General features: G+C 41.3%; 1 protein-coding gene across 1 annotated transcript in view; it reads right to left on the bottom strand.

Moving 5' to 3' along the window:
- Positions 1-6,622: 6,622 nt before the first annotated feature.
- met (MET proto-oncogene, receptor tyrosine kinase) overlaps positions 6,623-26,423 on the bottom strand; it is a 75,342-nt gene continuing 55,541 nt past the window's right edge. The window contains exons 12-21 of the mRNA XM_044357133.1: positions 23,455-23,604; positions 18,501-18,654; positions 17,473-17,607; positions 15,885-16,151; positions 12,960-13,040; positions 11,337-11,518; positions 11,051-11,160; positions 10,601-10,766; positions 10,359-10,495; positions 6,623-7,630 (exon numbers count right to left, since the gene is read on the bottom strand). Coding sequence (XP_044213068.1) covers positions 7,321-7,630; positions 10,359-10,495; positions 10,601-10,766; positions 11,051-11,160; positions 11,337-11,518; positions 12,960-13,040; positions 15,885-16,151; positions 17,473-17,607; positions 18,501-18,654; positions 23,455-23,604 — 1,692 coding nt within the window. The 3' untranslated portion in view covers positions 6,623-7,320. The remainder of the gene's footprint in view (positions 7,631-10,358; positions 10,496-10,600; positions 10,767-11,050; positions 11,161-11,336; positions 11,519-12,959; positions 13,041-15,884; positions 16,152-17,472; positions 17,608-18,500; positions 18,655-23,454; positions 23,605-26,423) is intronic.

Here is a 26,423-nt window from a genome sequence, read left to right as displayed (position 1 = left end):
GTAGGTGTTCCTGATACTAAAACGAAGAATATCAACAAGAGATGGGAAAAACATTTTCTCCTCCCAAATAAATCACTGTACTGCACTTTATTCTACTATAAGGAATCAATTTGCATTGAATTTTGGGATGTTTTTCTCTCTTTTTTGCAGAGAGACTTGCATCTTTAGAACTCTTTAATTTGTCCCATGATTTTTTATGAATTCACATATTAAGTCAAGTACTACTAGCAATATTTTATAGTTATAAGTTAATATCTACAGTACGACTCACTGTTGCAGCTGCATGCGCAACAATACTTCCTTTCCTTTTGTCCATTATTTTGTCCAGTGCCCATATGGCTTAATGAAGTGTCCTCATTAGATGCATAAACAATGCAGTGTCAACAGGGGGCGCCAACAACTAAAAAAAATAGCCTCTCAGCTCTGGCGTTAATAAGTTTGACCCTGATAAAGCTTCAATAGTAACAAACCATTTAATATCTGATGAAAATCCTTAATGGAGGGCAGCCATGGTATTTGTGGTATGTGTGTATGTGTGTGTGTGTGTGTGTGTGTGTGTGTGTGTGTGTGTGTGATGGGGGATGGCGGGGGGTTCTTTACCACCCCGTGCTATCTACCTCCCTCTTTTCTCTCATGCCAAAACTCATTAACAGTTTAATGAGTGTGAGTTGACTCAGCAGGTCAGAATGTTACTGACTGGCTTTGGTTGTTATATCAGATGATGGGATTTGTGTATCAGTGTGTGTGTGTGTGTGTGTGTGTGTGTGTGTGTGTGTGTGTGTGTATGTGTGTGTGCTACAGTTAAACTGTAACTGAAATTTGTTTTTTACCAAACACTGTCGGTAGACTTCAAAGGCTTAAATGGCTGGAAAACATTTCTCTTTTCTTCATTGTCTAAACTTATAGACTGGGATCATTTCAAATTAAAAGTCAGATACAACAGACTCAGGTTTCCTTGAAGGGAGGAAAGGTCAAATATATGAAAGATCAATACCCATAGAAACATCTTGAAACCACTCCTGCAGCACAATCACCTTCTGTATGCTAGGAATGCAGTAGTGGATGTATGTTCTGTATCACAATGATCACAATGATAAACTTCTCTATGTCAAGTAAAAGTCCTGCATTCGAAATGAAAAGTAAAAGTGTGAGAGTATGATCAGAAAAATGTGCTTGCAAACGAGCAAAATTGCCCACTTGAGAGTCATTTATTGCATTATAACTACAGATGTATTAAACTGTAAAACATTTTAACATTGTAGTTGTAATTTCTATATGGGTGATTAATCTGCTGTATAACAATGCATTATATATATATATATATATATATATATATATAAAACCAAAAAGTGCAAAGAAGCTACTTAAAGCTGTCAGATAGATCTAATGGAGTAAAACATACAATATTTGGAAGTATAAAGTGTTGTGCTATCAAGCTGCAATAAACATCATGATTCAGGCTCCAATTAAATCAATTGAACCTGATTGAACTCAAGCTGACCACAGTCACAGAAACAGGAAACTTTTAACTGCCTCAGTGTTCGAGACTCAAAAGACAGATTCTAGTTGGACTGTAAATCCTGTCACAGTGTGCTTACATGCAAGTATGTGTGAGGGTGAGTATAGGGGTGTGTTTGGGATCAGCGGTCCCTCCGACATGCATACCGACCCCGCTGACTCACCTGATGACTACCTCAGAAAAACCTGCATCCCGTTTAACTTTCCACTGTGATGCTATCGACAGCCGCACCTGCCCTCTCTTTGAACACGCAGTGTGGTCGTGTTTTTTAGTACATATCACTTACGACAGGAGCCAGGCAACATACACACAGATACAAAAACCCAAACTGGGGATGGAGGGAGGTTGAGGGGGGATTAAAGCCTGTTGGTACTGACTTTGGAGGAGATTAGGAACAGGGAGTGGAGAGGTTGCGTTGTTGTGTTGAGGTAATGTGTTTGTGTCACCATGTAATGAATAATGAGATTACATTAACCTTTGCATTTTTAAAAAAAATGGCAATTTACTTAGTGAAAAAACACAAAAGAAGATCCGTTTTGCATTATTTTAAACCAACTACATTGGTTTAGGTGAAAACACTTAATGGAACTACCTTACACTGTGACAATAAAAGCAACAATTTGCTTTTAAATGCTTTCTATGCTCATTTCTGAGCCGTTACATGCGCACCTAAGGCTTTACTACGGCCAAACACAAATTTGAAACTTGTGATCTGTGGAGACCAGTAGCAGCATTGGAGGCGGCGGAGTGAAGGATTGAGATTGAGGAAGGATGAAAGACAAGACAAGCCTGGCGTGGCAGGCGAGAGGGGTGGATGCCTAGAGTGATATGCAAAGACAGACATGCCTGATTCTCGTGTTAGCTGAGGCTTAAAAAAGGATTTCACCGGGATAACTTAAGTCTTTGGACAAAGATACTGCAGCGTGTTGGTTAGGATAGCTACATCTGAACGTGCATGTTCTCCTGATGGCCTGGAAAATTCCACCACAGCTGCTCTGTGTCTCTCAGCCTGCAGGTCTGAGAAAAAGAAATGTAAAGGTTTCGATGATATAGAGTCGAAATAAAGGAAAAAACGATCCTATCCAAGTTTTTTCTTATCTAAATCGAGGATAGAGGATGATGTATGTCGCACAGATTGTAAAGCTCTTAATGCAAATTTGCATTAAGGGAATTGTATAATTTTGGGCTGTTTATAAGAACATTAGGTCCAACTCTATTACATCCATTGCATAATCTATAGACCTCTAATGACTGCAAGTGAAAACATAAAGGTATTATTACTAGATTATTAAAAAATGCAGCAAGTACCTTGACTCACCTTGTCAAAGTAGACATGATATGACTACAGGCGGTAAAAAAAACATCCACATACCAAGTACATTTCTCCGGAATTAAGATAAAGAATTACGATCCTCTCTGTCATACCCACATATTTTTTTAATTTTGTACAATGGAGGATTTAAAAGCCCCCTAAGGTCATGATGACATTCAACTAACACATCAAAGATCTTGCAATCTTAAAGTTCAGCCAAGATGAAGCAAACGTTGCACTGATAGTTGCTTCATATGCTGTGTACTTGCTCTGTTTGTCTAAAAATGGAATAATACTTGTATAACACTTCCATATTTCAAAAGTTATGACAGATATTGTAAGAACACTCCTAAATTTTGATTGCTTGCAATATCTGGATTTATTGTACTTTAACTCTATTGTAGTGATGTTGCCGTAAGATAAAAACTTTATGACTTATTGCACAAAATTCTTTTTTTTTTTTTAAAAAAAACCCCACCAAAATCCTGTATGTCAAATCTTTTGACCTTGGTCTAATTTTCATATGCAAGCCTTGTTTCACTGGAAAAACAGAACTCTCTGACTTGTTGTTGAGCTTAGTGGCACACATTGTGAAAATGACCTCTACATAACACCTTTAAAATCTCTCTCACAACACGACCATCTAGCTGAGACTATTGTGAGACCATATTTGGTGTGACTTTACCCAAGTCCCAGGTCGCCAAGCAACTGAAAGGACAACCTATCCTGAAAGCCACAGTCACGGCTCAGTGAAGACAGAGGGGAGGGGGGGGGAAGTCTAGACCACAGTACTTAAAGGTCAAAAGAAGAGAGGGGAGCTAGAGGTGAGGGGTTAGAAGTCATCACCAGCCAATGGGAACAAAAAGGGTGAATTCCTATAAACAAAGGCAGACACAAAAAGGCAAGGACTGTGTTCTCAAAATGTTATGCAAGTATGAAGTGCGTCGACCCAGCGAGAGGCCACATAATCATCTATCTTAATCCAAATAATGAGTTTTTAAAAATCCCTGCTGTTTCCAGGCATGCACGGGAAAACAGGAAACGCATTGTAGCTGCAGATCCAAACCTTGGCTGTGTTCTGCATGCCATTTGGTCAATTTGTGCACATATTAATCACATTGAATTCTCTTTCTTTTTGTTTTTGCATCTCAGTTTTTAAAAACCTTAACCCTTTAACATCCACCTGGTCGCCAGCCATCCACTTAAGCCAGTTGTAAGCGGTAGCATCACACAGTAATGAGTAAAAGCTATTGGCACAATTTGGCCAATTGGAGATGATTGGAGAGGTTCAGGGACACCAGTGACACCACAAACTAAAAACTCCCTAGCTCCCATAAGTTTAGGCCTAGAGGTCTGGAATTTTATACAGGTTGACAAGATGTAGAGGGTATATATGGTGTCCTGCATAGTTCTGGCATAAAGCATGTCCTAATTATTGTTATTCAAATATGACTCATTATAGACGAGGACCAAAAACACTTTTTTGAGCCTCATTTGAACTGATGTAATTTAGTTTGTGTTTTAGCCATATGCTAAACAAACACATTTCCAGAAACTAGAAGATGTCACTTGTCAAATGAAACCTCATACATGCATCTTGGCCTTGCAGTTCTTCTGTTATAAGCTTTTTCATTTGGGTATGCCATATAGGCGAAAATTCTATAAAAAGGGTGGATGTTGAGGGGTTAAAACCTGCCCTGCATTTAAAAGTCTCCCAAGTCTCTTTATTGTGATGGAGGAATAAACTATGTGAGCAGCTTTACATTTGCCTCAAGAACAGGTTTGATCAATAAAACACACGAAAAAGGCGTAGAAACAAGACATAACTCTGATAGTATAGCTTTATTACACTGACAAAGTTGATTTGACATTACATAGGAACATGTACCTCAGGATTTTATTTTTTTTATATATATAGACAATAAAATCATACATACACACACACGTAGAACAGACAGTGTTAAGCACGGGCAAAGTGGTGTAGAATCACATGATCAAAGTGACAGCAGTGTCATGTGGGATGTGAGGCGGCGTTAGCTACAGTTTAACTGTCTGCTCTTTACTGTTCACACAATAATCCAGCAGTGATGATCATAAGCTAATGAGCATCCACTCACATGTTTTATAAGACAGACCCACACACGGATCCCTACGACCCCCCCCCCTTTCTCTCTTTATTTACAAAATGGCAGTGGTTCGTCTTGAAGAACGTAGGATTGATTTGGTGGGCTTTTGTTCGTTCGTAACGTGGCACTATTCGCTCACCGCTGGTCTTCTCCTTCGACCAGATTTGAAGAAGCTCATCATCAATACAAAAATATAGTACAGCAATTTTCTTGTCATAGCAAACATTCATACCTGTCTGTCAATGGCCCAGTCACATCAGCAGCCATTCAAAAAAAAAAACAACAAAAAAAAGACAATCTGCTACACAACAAAGATAAAAAAAAAAAAGGGGGCTCTGACCACACCAGTGTTTGCATGTTTCCGCTCATATTTACACAGAAATTACTAGTTGATTACTGCAGCAGACTGATTAGGATCTTTATACAATTCATGAATATGTTTTGCTCCACCTCCCCCCCCCCAAATTAATGTTAGCAGGAGATTCTTCAGTTGTCAATATGATCATCACTCGGCACATCCTGATGTTACATTATAAAGTAGTGCACACTTAAAACAACCAATCTGCACTTTGACTGCATTAAAACACAGTAATAATGTAACACTGACAAAACTTGACACAGACTGGATTGTGCACAACTCAAAAAAGTTTCAAGAATCAGCTAAAAGACTTTATTCTAAAATGAATGGGAGCCGATGGTTACCTGGAAAGGTGGGCAAAACATCTGTACAAGTAAAACTGTGTATCATGCTTTTGAAAAAAAAATGGTCAAAAAAATGTAAATTTACATAATTTGTAGTTAAGAGGCTAACATTTGCAAACACACTGGTATGTTTTTTTTTTTTTAACATTAAAAATATGTCTTCACATGACTGCACAGTTGTCTTACAGTGATACAGTGATACACAGCTGTCACTGTCACAATAGTGACACATTCATGGTTTGAAGCCAGATGAGCACAGGAACCCTTTCAGGCAAAAATATTTACTTAAAGCTCTGAGTGAAATCTTAAGGGAACAACAAGCTCTTGAAGTTTAATTTTTGACCAATAAAAGACTAATAAGTCTAAGAATATTAAAGAGTTTTTAGCTCTCTGGCTGCGAGCCTTCATGTCCTTTGCTTATGTGTATCATTTTATCAGGTACAGGATGTCTCTTTGTCGATAAAATCTAATTTATGTCAAACAGACACAGATCCGATATATACAGTAAGCGACTTGGACAGTTCATCAAACCCCGGGGACATGGTTCTCATTTGTTCTCCTTCTTCTTTCCAAGAGTATCTCAAAGCTTTCAAGTGTGTGCATGTTGTCAGAGTTGTACTGTTTTGACAGGACGTTTCAGGTTTAAATATTCTTTAAAAAAAAAAAAAAGAAAAGAAAAGAAAGAGAAAAGACGCTTCTAACCCTTTTCACTCAGAAACATCTGGAGATTCCATGCAGGTGAGTCACGGCGAAGCAACGAGATGTTTTTTTTTTTTTTTTTTTGTCCGAGCACATTGACGGCTAATCTTCCAAAGATAATTATACTAATAAAGCATCCAGTGAACTGCACACAGGCAGCAGGTTTGTTCTACACACGCCACCTTACACCTCTACGCCGCCGTTCCCCCGTGTTGCCTCGTCTTTAACCGCATCCACCTGCGGCCTTCGTTCTCTCTGGATGCAGGCGCGCGGGGGGGGGGGGGGGGGGGGGGGGGGGGGGGGGGCATGCGAGGGTGGCGTATAGTCTTGTATTTGATGCGGAGGTGTGACATTTTTTTTTTATACAACACAATACATGGCCATTTGTCAAGACATTCACATTACAGATAGCGAAAAAGGTCCGAGCCACAAGCCACGTATTGAAGCACACGCCGCTCGGAGATGAGCGGGAAACATGGAAGTCTGTCCCCCCCACTCCCCCCTCCCCCCTTGCGTGGGTACAGCAGTCAATGAGACGTTCCGGGTGTTTGATGAACGGTGTTGTGCTTCTGCGACGGTGGCTTTGTCCGCTGGGAAGTCTACGAGGAGGCGTTCCTGTGCCTTGTAATCGTCTTGTAGGGAGACGCAGGAAAGCTGACCTCACGCTCCTCGGGGTCGATGAAAGGTCAGAAAGGTTGGTGGAAATCGATAAGGTCGGCCCTATGGTCCGGTGATGCTCGAGAAGGTCAAAAAAGGTCGACGATCTATGTACATTGAGTGAACAGTCGAAGTTCCGTAAACTGTGTGTGTTTTTCCTCAGCATACAGTGTCCAGTGTTTGGTAAGTACATACAGTAGTTCTCAAACAGAGTCTTCATCACCTTCAATTTTCCTCCTCGCTTTCTCTCTCTTTTTCCGAGTCTTTCTTTTTCTGCCTTCTTCCTTCCTTTCCGTCTTCCTCCCTCAGGTGCAACAGTCTCTCTCCACGTGGCAACAGAGGGGGGAGTGGGATGGCAGGGAGGTGGAGGTGGAAGGGTCGGACGAGGAAGGCGAGAAGGAGGAAGTCGCGGTGGTGGTGGAGGAGGAGGAGGAGGAGGAGGCGAGGAGGGAGGGGTAAGGGCTCATCTTGTCGATGTTGACGTAGGTGGTGTTGAGCAGGACGTAGTGCTCGCCGCTGAAGCTGGAGAAGATGGCGGAGATACGCGACACCAGCTCGGAGAAGGAGGGACGCCGCTCCGGTTTTGGATGCCAGCACTCGATCATCACCGTGTAGCTGAAGGGAGACGAGAGGAGAGGAGTCAGAACAAAACCAAGGCAGGAGATGAGCCTGACAACAGCTAATGTGTTTAGCATATTTAAAGGTATACTATGCAGGGTTTTCCTAAAAAACTATAGATCCCTCTCAATCATCACTTATGACCTACTAGAAGTGTGTGGCGGTGCCTTCTGCCTGTCTTTTCTTATTATTTTGCTGTGTTCGGGCTGCAACCTTTGGGCAGCGGGTGTGTAGCCCCCAGCCAATAACAGCCTGCAGGGTGTGAGTGTATAAAACGTAGCGAGCAGGTGCCAGATCATAAGTGCGCATCCAAGAGGAAGCCACGAAAATGGCGGACTCAGTGCCGATGTTCCGCTTGTTCGACAGTTGTTTGATAAATTGCTCGTACCGTCTCCCTTACCGCCGGATTTTGTTGTGAGCCTTCGTAGTCGACTCGAATAAAATCTGTTTCATTCTGTCTGCTGTGATCTGCAGCAGAGTGATGTCTGCTCTGTGTGTGTTGTGTGTGTGTGTGTGTGTGTGTGTGTGTGTGTGTGTGGAGCTCGGCCTCGCCTTCGTACAGAGAGCAGAGGAGAGAGAGAGAGGTTGAGCCGGGGAGGAGAGGCCGACTTTGAATGTTGCGTTTACAAAATAATATTAACCTATGTAATGGGAAATTTCACTTTTTTTGTGAAACTTTGGCAAAAACTGATCTCTACTGACTTGCACAAAAGTAGTGCTGAAATGAATGATTTCAGATCAATTAATTGTCAAGTGTATTGTGAAATTTAAATATTTGTTTAAATCATTTTTCAAGCAAAAATGACAGACACTCTCTGGCTCCAGCTTCTTAAATGTGAGGATTTGCTCCTTTCCTGTTTCATATCATTGTAAATTGAATATCTTTAGGTTTTGGTTGGATAAAACATATAATTTAAAGACGTCTCCTTGGACCCTTTCTTACTATTTACTGACATTTTATAGACTAAGTAATTCATCTACTAGTCAAAAAGAATGTATAATTATGAATAATTTAATTCATCATCATTGTGTAAAACCTTGTTTTTATACTTTCTGAGCTTCACTGCAGTCAAATTTGTGTTTGTATTTTCATTTGTGATAAGGTTTCACATCTGGTTTTTCATTTATTTTTTTTGTAGCGGCAGAAAGCTCTCCTCCACTTTTAGATTTTTCCATGTAAAAATAAATAAACTTCAAGCCAACATTTGCATCTTGAAACCCGAGTGGCAACCTCATGTTTATTTTTTTTGAAAAATAGATATTTAACGGTTCATTTCATCATCCAGTAGCTTATAAACCTACTGTAAGTTATTATTCCCTCAAAAGTGGTTTGTGTATGAAATAGAAATATCTTATAACTGCTAATAATTCAAATGTGTCTCAAAGATAAAGTTTGATTCTTTCAAGCCAGGCTTCATTTTTTATCATTTCGCAACTAAACTTTGTGCCCCGTCAGAGGTTGACATCCCTGATATTGCCGTTATCATGTTTCTCCCTCTTTCCCTGATTTGGCAGCTCATCTCTATCATTGTTAAAAATTAGGAAAAATGGCCCCCATTACTACACGTCAAAGGTATCTGCCAGCGTCCGCTATCACTAAAACAACCTGTGAACGATCATGAGTGAGGAATTGCGGGAATGTTTGCAGACGTGCATCACCGCCGCTGCCGCCGCTCTCAACTCTGACGTTGCTGTTTAATTTACAGCTTTGGGAACTTTGGGCCTCAGCCTCCCTCACCTGAACACTCCCACTCCCCTCTCACTTCCACACACACACACACACACACACACACACACTATAGACGTGCAGTGTAACCTCGTGATGTTATCTGTGCGGTATGAGAGCACACTTGGCTTTCGTTTCACAGTACCAGTGGGTCAGAGTTTAGTGGATAAGGACATATTCAGATACTGTTGTGTTAAGTGAGTCGATGTGTGTGCTGTATTGACACTGAAATACTTTCACATGTCATTTCACATGTGAATAAATCACTTCACAACTTGTTTTATCAGCTAAATGTTTCTTACGTCTTTTGACCGAGACGCAGCATTTGACCAGAACCTGTTAAAGTGTACCTGAAACAAATCATATTGTATCCATCTGGTTTCACCGCGGCACAGCATGAAAACTTTGTCTGTCTGATGTAACAGATCCAAAGAAAACCAAAGATGTTGTTGACAGCAAAATCCAAGAGAGAAGTGAATCCCAGCGGTGCCAACGCTGTCCTGATTGATGTGTGATGTCGAGGGCCAGCAAACCTTTCCAAGTACCACAGCAACGAGCGCTTAGCAACAAAGCAAGACAAATAAAAAAAAGAAATGCTCTACTGGTATTGGATTTCCATTTAAAACTTGCTTTGTGTTTTGAGGTAAAGCAAAAAAAAAGTGACTTATATTTGACCCGCGCTTGTGATGAGATATCTCGCTCGACTGCTGAGACCGAGGAGCTGTGAATATGTTTTGGACTCCCGCTGATGTAGGTGATAGGTGGTCTAAAGTTGAGTGGTTTTTATTTATGACTTCCACTGCTTATACAGCTCATTCACCTTCACTGTTTTTCCCTGCCGTACTCAGACTCTATCTCTCACTCCGTGATGTATTTAAGTATAGCTCTACAGTATATCACTCACGCTAACTGAGCCGTGGCTTTGCTAAAGGGGGCGAACGACAGTCGAGAAAAATATGTTTAGATATAGTCCGAGTATGTGTGTTCGAGTGCACTTACAGCGCATCGGGGCAGAACTCGGGCTGCAGCAGCCTCCTCCCCTGCAGCAGGAACACGGTGATGTCGAAGGAGTTCACATCAGAGTAAGGTGGGGCTCCGCGGGTCATCAGTTCCCATAGCAACACGCCAAACGACCACTGCGGGACAAAAACACAAACATGCATGTTGAATTTGCAAGAGGAAGTCAGATGATACGGACTCGTTTCTTGACGTGTTTTGCACGTGTGACTGCGAGTCCTCACCACGTCTGACTTGGTGGTGAACTTGTGTGTCTGCAGACTCTCCAGAGCCATCCATTTGACGGGCAGCTTGACTCCGCTCTTGTTGTGGACGCTGTAATATTCTTTATCGTAAACGTCTCTGGCCAGGCCGAAGTCTGCAACCTTCACCGTGTAGCTTTCATCCAGCCTGTCAGGAAGAAGAACAGTTACTTCCTACTGTATTGTTTTTTATTCTCTTCAGCTTTTCTCTTTGCTCCTTGGTCCTGGTCTTACTCTTTAATTCTTCCCACTTGAAACTTTTGTACACTGTTTAACATTGTCTTTTCTAAGACTATGTAGTACTGTGCTTTTTCTGTTCTCTTCTGTTCCTTTTGCAGCCGTATTCAATTCTATTTCAGTCTGATCTACTGTAGTTTCCTCTATATATAAATATATGTCAATGCAAAGTTGAATGAATAAATATGAACTCACATGCAGTTCCTGGCAGCCAGGTCTCTGTGGACAAACTTCTTACTGGCCAGATACTCCATCCCTCTGGCCACCTGCAACCCGAAGCCCATCAGGTCCTTCACCGTCGGGTTCTGGAGAAAAAACACAACCATCAAACGACTAGAACACAAAACTTAACTTGAAATCATATCTGCAGTATTCCAATTTGTCATGTTTGATGAAACTATAAAGGGATATGGTATAGTTTTTGGACAAGAATCCCTAAAAATTTCACTTCATTTCATTTCAATCTTGTGTGTGGCCTTACGTGTCCCTCATCGCGAATGAAGTTTCTCAGGTCGCCGTGCTTCATGTAGGGCAGAACCACCAGTGGAGAGCCCTCCGGTGGCAGACAGATCCCCAGAAGAGAGAGAACGTTGGGGTGACTGAAGTCCTTCATGATGATCCCTTCCTTCAGGAACTGGGACACCTCTTCCAAGTCTGTGATGCCTTGTAAAAAAAAAAACGTCAAAACTCATTTCAATATTCACTTTGGTGCTGAATTTTTTGAAGAGTCACAATTCTAGAGAGCAAGAATTGTACATGTGGATTATTTATCTTGAAAAAGTCTTTAAGACTAAAGTGTAAGTCAGGGAGCAACTCTGCTGTCCTGACATCAGTGGGAAGGTCATTCCTTATATACGCTTGGGGGAAAAGGGATGATGATGGAAATGGAGAGAAAAAAAAAAAACCCTCTCCGAATACCCTCAGACCTGACCTGACCCATTCCAAATTCCCATTTGCCAATTGCATCCCTGCCTCTGGTGTCCCGGTCTTTAGCCTCAGTGGCTCTGCTGTAATCTGGTTAGAGATGGGGACCCCTTTTGGCCCCAAGAAAACAGCTGATTAGCCTTAAACTGAGGTTAGACCACGAACATAGCGAGAGATGACATTTGGTTTCAATACTCTTGATTTGAAAGTTAAAGAGGAAAATTACGTTATTGCTGTGTGGAGGATGGATATTCCTTTGTGTATGATTCACTCATCGTTCTCAGGATAAAGAATGTGCCTTTCAACTAGTTGTCATAGTAAGAGTTATATTAGGACAAAAGCATCAAGTCAAAGTCCCAAATATAACAAAAGAAAGCCAAAAACAATGACAGGATACCCTGGGACAACACTCAAATCAATAAAAGGTTCAAATCCCAGTGGACTAAAACACAGCAGGCTGTATTTGGCGGCTCCTTTTGTGACTACACGGTGCTTTCCACCATATCTCTCCAACATCAATCTCCCTGTTCCAAGTGACAGGTTACACAATTAGGAGGGACCCTAATGCCGTCCTCACCATCGGATGCTCATTCATCACCATCGGCTCAGCCAAAAAGGATTCAGGGCTCTGATGAGATGAGATCTTTAATGCTATTTGTGCGTTGTGATATCATACAATAAGTATGCAATTTAAACAGATGTAGGATGAAATAATTATGGTTGGATGTAAATATGTTTGGACAAGGAGAGAGTGTGTTGAGTTGGTGTGTGTGTGTGTAACTTGGGATGTCACCAAGCTTATATAGAAAAACAAAATATCTTCTCAGGAGGAGAGGTACGTTTTGTTAACCTTGAGCTAATGACAAAACATGGCTTCCCATGCAGTCAAGACAAGAGATAAATATAATTTTGTAGAACATTGCGTGCTTTTATGAACTGTTTTAAAATAAGTTTCCAACTTCTAACTTTAAATGACAGCAGAAAAACTCCCTGCTAGATCAAAATTCAGTATTGCATTTCAGTAAAATCACTTTAGGTTGTCCAGGGAAGGGAAGGGAAGGGGTCATGATGGGAAAAAAATGCTTAGCACACAGTTGTTGTATCAGTAAAGCAGAAAAATGTCACTTCCTTTATTTCTCGGGGGTTTGTTTAATACATTTAAAAACGGATTTCTACTTACGGTTCAGAGACTTGACGGCGCAGTGCTGCTTCTGCCCGTCTGGCTCGAGTAGAGTTCCATGGAAAACACAGCCGAAGTGACCTGCAGGTAGCAACATGATGTGTTAGTCAGAATTAGTCAGCATCAATGTTTTCAAAAGCTCATGTTCAAACCTGTTAATGCCTAAATAATTACTTGTTAGCCCTACACAAAATAAACCTGTCTGAAAGAAGTCCACTTTAGAAACATAAGATGCACCACTTTCAGTTCCAATGACGATGAGATCCGACTGCAAAGAAGGTGAACAATGAGGCGCGTGTCAGTCTGCAAGAATCAGTTGGTACTTCTACTTCGGGATTTCAATCAACGGTTTCTTTGATTTTGCATTTTGTTTTGTTTTGGACCTGTCAGTTGTTCCAAACCCAGACCAACCAATATGAGTCACTATTGCAGCAATAAGGACACAGGTCCTCACTGGTTTCCCTCCTCTCAACATGGGAAAGTGAATTCTTTGGAAAGAACGACTAAGCTGGAGGTACTGCTGCCGAGAATTGAATCCTACTGTGTTTTTTTGCGGTGATGGTTGGTATCTTTGGCCTGTGCCACCTGTGCACCACCTGTGCATAAACAAATGATTTATTTGCTGGAAAATGTTCATAGTGTTTGGTACTGGAAATTCAGTTACACACACTAAAAAACCCCTGAGGCCCAAGCAGAATAGACAGCTGGCTTGTCTTTTGTTGCCATAAATTTGATGCATCACTGATGAAATTGCAGTTCCACCACCTGAGTTTCACTATGACTAAGTAACATTACTAGAGCACGTTTGTTTTGGCAGTGTATGAAAGGACAATGAGACCTGCTGACAACTGGAGTCCAATTCTTTGTATGTGTGAACATACTTGGCTAATAAGACTTGAATCTGACTCTGATCATATCTTCTCCTCCATGACTTATTGCTTAATATACTCGTAGTCCAGTAAGTAAACTGCACTTTCTAAATCTTTCCCATAAATGGTAAAAATTGTATGGCATCAGCTAAATTACCCACTTGGCTTGCAAAGAGACATTGCAGGCCATTTTTGGATTCTGTGCAATCAGCAACCTTCATCTACATCTTGGCTTGTTGAAGCCTTCTTCTCGAAAGAGCCACTATGATTAAGATCCTGCATCCTGCCAGTTGGCTCCATGATCACAGCAGTTCCACTAATCTCATATTTCTGTCCACTGTTTACACATTAAAAAGAAGAAAAAAAGGTTTGGAGCAGAAGCATCAAGGTGATTTCAAGTACCTTCTGCAGCTTTTTGGTCACTTTGGTCCACAGAAAACGGTCGGGTTGGTTAGAAAACGAGCACATGTGACTCTTCAAAGTGAGTTTCGCCTGTTTTCATACCTTCAACAGCTAATTCAGATTATCTTAAGTTACCATCACCCTCACACTAAATCTCCCCACACAAGTAACCCAGTATGAAGCTTTATTCATTAATACCCTACACAGACTAATAGCCTACGCCAAACCCCTTTGAGTTATTGTTCATTTTATTGAATTATATCTCTTTTTTAAGACACGAGGGCTTGCCCCAGACTGGGAGGGGTGCAAGAATAAAATGAGCGCAGCATTCTCCTATCACGTCCCCGCAGATGGCCGTGGGTGTTGGATTACGACTCCCAACAATGGACCCTGGGAATACTAGCTGTGAAAAAAAATCATCCTACGCCACAAAATTCAGCCGAGAGTGGTGGTGGTGGGTGGTGGTGTTGAGGGGGGGGCAGAGGACTGTGTTTGTGACACTGAGGGGTTTTGGGGGTTTTGATGTTTGAATTTGATCTGTGGGTCCTACTTAAACTGCACAATACGCTGTGATTTTGTGTCTGCATGTCAAGGTTGCGGTTTGATAAAACAGGCAGTTAAGCTCTTCGTGGGTGACTTTCTGTATGGCTTAAAGCAAATCTGTGGTTTTAACCTAAGCTCAGTGGACAATAGTATCGCTCCACATCAACTACATTCCATCATGGATTGTTTGCATGAAAATAATGTCTTCATTATTGTTTCTCTTTTTAAGTATAGTATGAGTTCAGCCTGAAAAGAAGTGAATATAATTAAGAGATTGTTATGTAATTGACTGTTGACTGACCAAACCAAATAACATCTGTTATTTTGCCATTTGTTTTTTGTATATTTAGGTCTTTTTTTGTATAAGTGTTCTCTTTTTTTGCTGCATATTTGTTCCTTTCATGCAGATGCCTGACAGTGCAGTCATATAAATCTCTATACAGTGTCAGAAAACAGGGAATGATTACGTACTTGTGCAGTTTAGATTATCCGTGGTTACGAATACACAGTGCATAAATACATTAATGGTGCATATCAGTGTTTATACAATATGTGGTTTCAGCTGAACACTGGTTGGTCGGGATATCTTTCATGCCTTATTGAGTTATTTAGCAATCTCTATTGTTTTTCATTTTTATTGCTCATCTGCTTTATGCTGCTGTAAAAGGCTATAAACCCCTTCATAAGGCTCTTTAATGCATTGTTCAGTGATAATTGAGCATCATCTGCTACACCGGTAATTTGATTACTGACTGACACAGCAGTTTGTATCGGGCTGGTTCCTATTACATGACATTTTCATACAAATACGTGTCTGCTTTTTATTTTCTATGGGAAATGACTGGCCTTTTCCTGAGAAAGGAAGTGATGCATTTTAAATGTTCCATTTTGTAAAATAAGCATGAACAGCACATCAGCAAGACCGAGAAAAGACATCAACAGTGGAGAAACTTAAACATCAGCAATATTGTTTGAGAAGTGCAACATTTCATCAACCCCAAATATCCCACTGGAAAAACTCCTGTGGATTTTGAGGATAATCATTCGGAAAGGGATTGTTGATATGTAATGATTTGGAAATGATCTGTTTTAACAGTAAAGACAGACTGACCTCTGCCGATGACCTGGTTGAGGTGAAGCAGCAGCTGCTCCCTGGCGATCACCACATGCTGCACCTCCGTCAGCAGGTCCGGGTGGAGACAGGACGGGTCGATGTGGACCGGGGCCATCAGCAGGGGTGACACCAGCTCGCCCTCCATTCCCAGACCCATCCCCATCCCACCTCCCAGTACCCCCAGCCTGGGGGACAACAGCTCCCCGTTGCCCCCGTAGATGGGAGGAGCTCCCCGGCATGTCTCGGGCCTGTCGGTGCCCTGATCTGGAGGAGCAAAAGAGAAGAAGGGTCAAAGGTCAGCGACTGTGTAAGGAGGGGGGCCTCCAGAGGTCAAGGTGTGTTACATGATCAGAGTAGGGCTACTACAAAGGCAGAAAGGAACTTGAGACTGTGACGGAGGCTAGTCAAGCTGGAAAAAATGAAGCTTCTGAATTTGTTTTTGTTGCTGTTAGTGGAAGGATGGAAACGCAAAGAAACATACATGCAAACTTATCTTGTTTTAATCTAAAAAAACAAGCCAGAACAGAAGGCAGGGCAGACGTAAACGCTAAGCTCTATGAATTCTCAATCTAGGAATTTTTCAGCCACTGATCCTGCACCACAACTCTCCCTGAGGACAAGCATTAGTTCATTAGTAAGTCAACCTTCTCAGATTTTAGGGCAGGAAAATTGCTTTTTACCCATCACACTCAGGATCATAACATGAGGAGTCCCCCCTCCCACCCTCACGCCCTAAGGATCCCAGCATAGGGAACCAAAACCACAGGTGACTTTAAAGATTACATCAAAGTTTTTGGAAGGATGTCCTGTTGGTCAGCTTACTTGCGGTGAGAAGACAGACTCCAAATATCACCTGTGTGCTCTCGGCAGTTTGTCTGTGTGCCGACACTTGAGTGATATATAATTAAATGCAGTTAAATCTTGTGTTTGTGTGTCAGAAACGGGTCAAAATGACATAAAATATGACACACAGTCGAACAAGCGGGGATGTTTTCCACGTGTTCGCAGGAAGTGAATCGACAGAAGACTGTGTGTGTGGCTAAAAAAATCACTACTAGCAGCTCCTGTTTGCACTTTAACCACGGATGTAACAAACAACAATCAGCGGACTCCTTCTGATACTGAAAGAATGTATAAACATGATGAGTCTTAGGTAAGATCTGAGGTAAAGATTAACTTCTTTGCTACATATTCAGCAAATTTAAGCAGATACGCAAATCTATGGATGTTCAAAAGATACTACTGTGAAGGAAAGATTAAGTTGCACTGATTCTAACATTATGTGTATTATGTCTTAACTTGACTCAGTAATGACTCTCAGAAGAAGGGGCCAGAGCGCTGCATCAATCAGGATTAATTCATGCATTAGCAGGAGGCGGTAACACTGGGGTACATGGATGATTTTAATTCTAAAAATCTCCCAAAAACCTACATCCTTTCAAGGCTACAGCTGTTGGTTGAGCATTCAGCCCTACAGGGAGGGAAGCAGGTAAATGGGAAGGCGGGAGATACGATAAAAAGGTGGGATGGGGGGAAGAATATGTCAGGTGGGGGGGCGGGGGCGGGGCTTATCTGTTTGACGTACCCTCCAGCAGGGTTGTTCTATAGTCGACTGACTCGTGGGAGACCATTTCGTTAGTGGGGCTGACGCTCCTCGCGTTAGCCAGCCTGTCCAGATGCTGGATGTGACCCCGGCCATCATACCACACCTCAGATAGATCTAGAGACAGAGGGGGAGGAGAGAGGCGGGGGTACAGAGGGAGAGATAGGAGAGATTTGGATAAGGATAGAGAAGCAGAGAGGAAGAATTTTATAGGAATGGGTGAGAGGGAGAGAAAGGGTGAGAAGAGAAGGAGGGAAGTGAGAGAAGGAAGAGGAGAGGGGGAGAGATCAGAGAATTACTTAGCAAGGCAAAGCGTTCCCACCAGTGCACCCAACAAACAAACCTACTGTCAACCCACCAGGCAAAACACGACCCAGCAGGCACACATGCACACAGGTTAGAAAAGAGTCACTGAACTCAGGTTGCAAGTATGCAGACACACACACATGCACACACACACACACACACACACACACACACACACACACACACACACACACACACACATCACTAGGAGTCAATTAACTTTTAATGCAACTATGATTGACTTATAACTAATCTAGGTCCTTCACTATATGCATACAGTATATGTATATTACAGGTATAATGTCTGTATACTGTATGTGCCCTATAGGTATCTATATTTTCCTTTCATTTCTCTTGTTATAGAGGTAAATTACATATAGAGTATATACTGACTGTTTTATGTCAATTTATTTTGATTTCATCACATATTTCATTATGTTTGGTGAATTTTCTTTGTTGTTGTATTTGCCTCTTTATGACTTTGTTATGGTTAAATATCTGAATTGCTGCCAATTTGCAAATATTCCTGCTAAACCTAGTTGCTGAAAACAGATCATAGTCTGATTGACATCATATTTCTGATGTGACATCACTGTCTGTGTTTAAGATGCCTTCATATTCAGTACGTCGTAGCAGTAGAAGCGAACCGATCTCTTTTTTTTCTTTACTGTGACCCCTCTACAACCCGACGTCTCTGCTCTTACCATCGATGTGTTTGTTCCTCCTCCACATGAGCAGCGTTCCCAGCAGCAGCAGCAGCAAGCTGACGAACACGCAGCCCACGATGAGGCCCGTGTAGTCCTGCTCCTGGGCCAGCGTCACCTTACCCAGATGTCTGATTGTGTCCGCCTGGCGCCACTGAAAGAGGTGAAAGGGGTCGTGGAGTGAGAGAAGTAAATGTTAATAACAATAATAAGTACTATTGACTTTCTTTTTCATCCACAGGGAGGTCAGAGGTCAGGTACAGCTACTGAGCGGTTGGTAAAGATTCAGCGTAGGGGGCTCGGTGTTCTGAGTCATTGTTTTGATTCTGCACTTTCAACTTTAATAGTTTTTGACAGTGTTCAAACATGCACTGGGTGAACAGTGTAGGACTCATACACAGTCCCAGAGTTTTAGGACAATGCTGTGGTAAAATTATCCTTAACATGCAGAAAATGCAGCAAAGCATTTTTTTAAAAAATGATCTCATTCTGTCTCCTTTTTTTAACAGTTTTGTGTTGTCAGCTAAATCACCTGAGCAGGTGCATTTGCTTCTTGCTCGACCAGACTGAAGGCAAAAAGAGCCATGCAAGAAGAACATGGCTGCAGCTAAAGCCTGTATCAGGTCTGTAAGTGTCTGATGTCTTTGTGTTGGAGATCTCAGGCAGTGACAGACTGTATATGATCTGACACCCAATATTAAATATGATCATTTAATTAAAAGATCCCCTCCAGACATGTTTTAGGACATAAAAAAATTCCCTGCTTGGAATAATAAATTGTGTCTGACATGTTCAGTTATCCTGTCAAAGCTCTTTAAAATCATATGGCAAATATTTTTCATTTCAAAAAGTTTAACTGCTGAACACGAGATGTCTCCTACTTCACTGAAAAAATCCATCCTCAGTGTTTGTGCACTGGAGGCTTCTCGGGTTTCCACATCACACTTGTGCAAATCGTATACCGGCCCTCGATTGGCTCCGAACTAGTTGTGAGATCACAAATCATGCTTGTAGGTACTTGCCTTAAACTGAGATTTAAGGTGAGCACGGATAAACTCCCTCTCTTCAGCAGATGAAACAAACTCTGCAAATACATCATTCTGCACAGTGAAGCTCAAACATCCAACTGAAGGAATAATAAGCAAAACACGTTTTTTGACTGGAAGGGGACTTTAAGTTTACATAACTTGTCTAACTTGTTATACTTTCTGTCTCAAATAAAAATTGTAGTTCTTTGTAGTAAAGAGCCCAAAAAAATGTGTTACTGTCCTCATCCTTACAGACTGCACTATAGATGCTTGATAAACAATTGTTCCCTCTCTATACATGACACAAACAGTATGTCATGCACGGCACATACTGTGCATGCATGAGCGTTTAAAGGGCATGAAACTGGCATTCAGACATATGGTATGCAATAACCACGCGTGCACACACACACACATACACAAACATGTCTGTTGCCACAGTCTAGAGGCAGATTACATCAGTGATATTGCTTCTACCATTATTAGTTTAGTGGAAATGAGGTTTCTACTGCTGCCTGCTGCTGCAGATGGGACAGTGTGTATAAATAAGACTGTCTGGGCATGTCTGGAGGTAGGGGATATATTAATGTGTCTGTGTGTGTGTGTGTGTGTAGGTCTGTGGAGCTAAGGGATATTGGCTGACCCTCCCCAGAGATAAAAGCTTTCCTCTGAAGGCCAGTTCACAAGTCAACAGCGATGAGGCTGATAGCGTCTGGTCTGGAGAGCACCACTGTTTCACCAGAAGGTGACGACTGGATATTATCTTTAAGGACGTGAGGACGTCTGAAGCGCAGCATCAATGTTAGTTTGTATCATAAAGGATTCCTCTTATCAACCCTCTTATAACCTGCTGGGGTGTTTGGAGGGTTTGTTTGTCGCAAACAAGGATGAAATTTCAGCTCACAGAACAGAAAATAGGAGTTATACTATACTGTACCTGTATCTGTATGAGCTTCAGTGGTGTATATCATCTGTGTGCTGATGTTCGCAGCAGTTATTTAGTGGATGGTAATCTCTCTTTCCCTCGACATGCCTCACCTATCTCTTCTTGAGTTTGATTTCTTACATTTGTAAGGAATGTCTTTTCACAATACCCTCAAATTGAGCAAGAACTCGAGGATAAAATCAGCAGTAAGAGCAGAAAAGTGGGTCTTATCTGGGGTTTTATCTAGTCAGGGGAGAAGGACAGTCAACCTCTTATAAAACATAACTAGTATTGTATAGCTACATTGGATTTTAATGTAATTTAAGCATAGAAATTTAGGTATGGTCTCTCTATGATGGATTTTGGTTCAAAATGTTTCTCAGGAAGACGAAGCTGTTTTGTGTCCAAAACCCAATCTCCACTGTTGATCAATGACACATTTCCTTCTGTCAAACTCAATTTAAGCTGCTGCTGATATGTTGATACATAGTGCTTGTATATTTTGGGCAGTTATAATAAGGAAAGAATCAAAATACACCAAACAATAAAACTGACCCAGAAACAGAAGGTGAAAAGTTAGAAGCTTTATCTGAACTAGATTTTCTCTAAAGAGCAGAAGAAACCACAAACTATCAAACTGTCATAGACAGTGATATGTTATGTCTTATCATTTATATGTATTGTACTTACAAACTAAAATAAAGGCTATAACGAGGTTGACGGCGCTGTTGAACTCTTTAAACTCTAACGAGTAATTCCACACTAGATTTAAAAGTCTTTTACTGCCCTCTCTGGTTGAAAGTTTCACGACTGTTTCGCTTCTGATCACATGCAGCATCACTAATGGATGCGGTTGGTTGTGATCAAAAGTGTAACCTGAAAACACCCCTGACAGTGATGTCACAGAGTACTGGGGTACACCTCTACATCACTGCAGCAAGCTGAGAAGTTAAACCACTAGAGGTCAGAAAAAACAACATTTTCAGGGGTTGTTAAGTGACTGTTTAATCCTAAAGTAAACGCAACATTTATTCCAAAAAAATGACCTAATGTAGTCTTTCCTATTTGAAAGGTTTTGTCATTAATGAGACACACTGTGATGTTTTTTTCTGGTATTTCCATACCGTATGTCCCCTTCTCACGACTCAAGGGATGCTTGACTTATATTAAAGTAACAAGACAGCTGGATGCTGAGCCCTTTCACTCAACACACTGTGTAATAAATTCTCCCTGAGCTGGTTTTTATAAGGGACTACATAAGGACAGGAGAGTTATTGAAGTTTCCTGTAAATGATCTGGAACCCTGCAGGAATGTGGTGTTTTCCATGAATTTCCCAAAGCGTGGAATGACGAGCTCAATATGGATGATGGCGGAGGAGTGATCCTGCGCTGCCTTACTGGGGGCTCGTACAGTTAAGCCTGACTTTACTTTGTGTTTTATGATTTATTGTTTGTCAATCTGGGATCATCTGATTAACAGATACATTGAAAATAGAGAATAAATAAATAAATAAATATATAATAAATGGAATAAAACATGCATTTATAACAAAGCCAAATTCAATGTCTGCATATTCTCCGTCCATCTGTCAACGCTTTGTGTTGTATTGTTGCTATGTGGCAAATATTTCTCCTTAGAAGTAGGTGGTTGTGGTATAACATGATACATTTTATTGCTGAAATTCCTTCTGTGAGCCTGATAATACAAACGGCAGAGAATTTTCATATAAATGCATTATAAGCGGCTTTATAGATTTCTGCTGTATTTGTATCTACTTGTCTCAGAGCAGATGTACGATACAGAATATCTGTTTATACACCAAAAGCTTCACATGAGTGTATTTGTGATCATAGAACTGTGGTAAATGTTCGATCTATTGCAATCGCTGCAAAAGTTACCAATCTTAATGAGTTGTTTGTTTCCATATTGAGCCTATAAAAAGGTTTTTTATTCATAAAACAGGAAATAATTCTGCCAGTGTGATATAAAAGGATTTCACCCGTTCCCGATGTAGTTTCATTTTGTTTTGAAGAATGTTCTGGGAGGGAATCTGCACTGGTTTAAAGAAAATCACACTTTCTAGTAAATGTTTGAAACAAGCTGATCTCAGCGTATTGTTTGAAAAATAATTTTTGTGATATGTTAATACGGTTATCTGGTTTTGGGGGAAACTTAATTAGTTAATTGACTTTGTAACAAGTCTTTACAAACTCTAAAATCTAATAGCATTTGTTATTGGAAAAGAAAACAGTTTGTTCTTCAAAAGCATAATGAGCTAATCCACTAACATGCAAATGATATTCATCTGCAGCTTCAATAAACAGTTTCACACACCATGACACACACGCACACACACACACACACACACACACACACACACACACACACACAAACACATACACACACACAAACACATACACACACACTGCACCGCCATCCAAAACACCACTTCAAACACACACAGAAGCTTTCCTCTGCTGTCAACACACAGGAAAGCTGGAACAAGACTTCTATTGAGTGGAGTAAAAGAGGATCTATGTGTGTGTGTGTGTGTGTGTGTGTGTGTGTGTGTGTGTGTGTGTGTGTGTGTGTGTGTGTGTGTGTGTGTGTGTGGGTGTGAATGTGTATTTGTGCTGAGCTGGGTGTCTCTATAAACAAAAGGCTTAATTAAAGAAAGTGTCTTTGTTGACCAACTGCTGTGCAGGGTATAGAGAGGCGGTGTGTTCGGGTATGTACACAGATGTATGTATTGTACACTTGCGTGTGAATCTGCATGTGTAGTGAATATGTGTATTTGTTTATGTGTCTACATCTATATCTTTATTTAAAGGGTGGTGTCAAAGTACATAGTTTACCTTAAATGAAGTAAAAGACAACCTAAAATAAAAACTGACCATAAATGCTGCTTAACAACAGCAAAACACAATGAGCTTTTCTTCTCTTAATGCAAACTGAAATGCAAATTTCATGTGTCTTGGTGGTTCTGCAGGTGTGTCTCACCTCCACCTGCAGCTCCTTGGAGGTGGCGGCCTGAAGCTCGGTGGGAACGGTGCACTCCAGTGTGTTTCCGACCAGAATTAGACTCTCGCAGCTGTGGTTGGAAACAGTCAGAACCTTACATTTCATCGCCTCCCTGTCCATCCGGTCACCCTGCAGAAGGGGGGGAGGAGGAGGAGGAGGGGGGCCGAAAAAAGAAGATGGGGAGAATAGTCGGAAGAGGAAGGAAGTCAGGAGGAAATACAGAAAAAGCAGGGGGATATAAAAAAAAAACAAACAATGATGTCAACAAAATCTACAAATTCTGGATCAGTATCATTATAAGCGCCTATAGTTAAGGTCAAGAGTCAAAGGTCAGAGCAGACTGACAGCAGATGGAACACAAACTCAAAACTTTAACCTAACTATGTGTGCAACTTGTGAATAACCACAACAAGCCCACTATGATAGAGGCCTTACTGAATAGCTCTACAATATTTCAAGCCTGTCTTAAAACCAGCCAGGTGTCCATATGAACACTGTAATCATCCCTCCTGTTCACACGGACCAAATGTGCTGACAATGTAAGCGACGGGGAAACAAAATCCACAGTCCTTTTCCGTTTTGAGCAAAATTTTAAAAGTTTTATCTGAAGATAATATGAGGCTTCAGCTGTCCAAGTTAGTCAAATAAAGTGGATATCTTCCGCAGTTACACCCTTGTTAGAAAAACATTCTCTCTTTATGACTCGACGGACAGTGTTTTCCTGTTCAGCTGCGGTGGAAGTATAGTAACAAAAAGAGGAGATTTGGCACTAAAAAGACTGACAGATATCTACATGATTTGACTCATTTGGATGAAAGGAAACCTCATCTTATCTGATTTTGTCCCCCATCATGTTCATACGGGGATCCTGACTATTGTTTTTGGACAGGTTTGAAAAATTGTGAACCTATCCTTTAGGAGGGACTTTAAATTATTGGATAATCTTGAGTCCCTGTTGTGAAGAGGAGCGTTTAGGTCCTTAAGGTGTGTTCAGACTGAATGCAAGCCTTATTTTAGAGTCAACATCATTGTGTATAAAGACAATGCAAGATGCAAGATGGAAAATTTAGGGTAATTAGATCCCATCTTGGGGGCCTTTGGTTTGCTTTTGGGCCCTGAAGCATGTACTTGAAGTCTTCACATAATGTAACCAAGTTGTACAAAGTTAAGAGTGTTGGATGATTACTGCTGGTGGGGATGCAAGAGAATGGGGTGGGTGAGGGGGCTAATGAGGATGTTCCCAAAGTATATCTGCCCCAAGGCCTCCCTGGGAATGAAATCTGGCTCTGTACTTTGGTATAAAGTAATCACAGGTCACATGGTTGTGTTCTTTCCAATTGATAGACTTCACATAGCAACACTGAAGTCCTAAACACTTTGTCACAAAAAGTATGCAAAGCTGCCTGTGCAGCTTGTAAACAAGTTACAGGACTTTTAAAGGTCCATTAAGTGACACAGGAACATGGTTGATATGAATAAAATGATATGAATTGTATAGACTGGAACCATATTGTTGTTGCAAACTCATAGCTGTTTATTTAGGATAGACTTGAATTTGGAAACTGAAGATTTCAATCATCATCAGGTTGAGAGGGGATGTCTCTTCTCTTCTTGGCAGAGTTTATCATGATTAATAATGATTAAAAGAGTATAAATTGAGCTTGTTGCAGCTGATATGAGTAAGACAGAGTGACTTATTCTGGTCTTGTGACCCTCAGTGGGATGACTACAAACCCCCCCCCCCCCCCAATCCTCAAGATATGACTGGAAGCACATACAGCTATTGTCCACGTGAGTTTGTGTAACTGAGTTAGTGAGCATGTGTTGTTTGATGGGAAACTGTGAAAGAACGCAGTCTATTTAGCTCTTCTGTCTCCCAATTTGTTTTCTTCTTTCAGACTTACTCTTCATTTTTGTTCCTCTGATTCCCTCTCTCTTTCACACACGCACACACACACACACACACACACACACACACACACACACACACACACTTGTTTGAGTGCAGCAGAAGGCAATAAAGAGAATGATCAGATTCGTTGCGTGACAGCTTGGGATTTTCCAATTTGACACAGAGTGGAGACTCGCACCTGTTCCTACACTCACTCTTTCTCTCTCTCTCACACACACACACACACACACACACACACACACAGAGAGAGTGCACGTTGGCAGTCTACACAGCAACATAAACCACTAATTCATCCACTTGCATGCAATTAGGACACACAGAAAGACAACACTTCGAAACAAGTTCATCCAATACAATCCTTATTCAGTGTGTTTCCCAGCTGTCGGCGTGACAATTCTGTACACACTGCAGAGAAGAGTCATTAAAGTTATTAAAAAGCCGTCACAGTAATATCAGACACTCTAAATAAACTGCTATGATGATAATTGTAAATGAAATGCTTCTGAGTCTCCCGTGAAGTGATCGCCAGCGATAACAACCTGGACCCGAGCCAAAGCCAACACTCCTTCATGTGCTGCCATACTGGCGCGGAGCAGTCAGTCAGAGCTAAATATTCCTTTATTTGTCTGTTATTAGCAGCCATTTTGGGGTTGAAGTTATCAGATGGCGCTAAATGAGCCTAGCATTCGCCCTTTAGTGGGGGCCATTGCAGGGCATGGTTATCAGATGGCGTTAAATGTGGCCTGTTTCGGTGCGATGCCTGGTACCATCCCCCCCCTTGGATAAAAAACTGGGGGTTTGTCTGGGCTAAAGGGAGGGGATGAAGAGGGGATAGAGGTTGGGTTGATGGTGGATTTAGCAAGCGGGGCCAAGGTCACGTCTGGGAAAAGAGTGAAAGAAGGGAAAAAAAAAAAAAAAGAAAGAAACAGCAAGGATCCCCTGCGAACGCTTCGGCACAGCTGCCACAAACCGTCGAGCTGCAGTCAACAAAAAAATGAAAGAAAAAAACTAGGAGAAATATGTATTTCATTGTGTT

Source organism: Thunnus albacares, chromosome 7 (genome assembly GCF_914725855.1).
Source record: "Thunnus albacares chromosome 7, fThuAlb1.1, whole genome shotgun sequence".
Taxonomy (NCBI): Eukaryota; Metazoa; Chordata; class Actinopteri; order Scombriformes; family Scombridae; genus Thunnus; species Thunnus albacares.
This window is presented reverse-complemented; position numbering and strand designations above follow the sequence as displayed.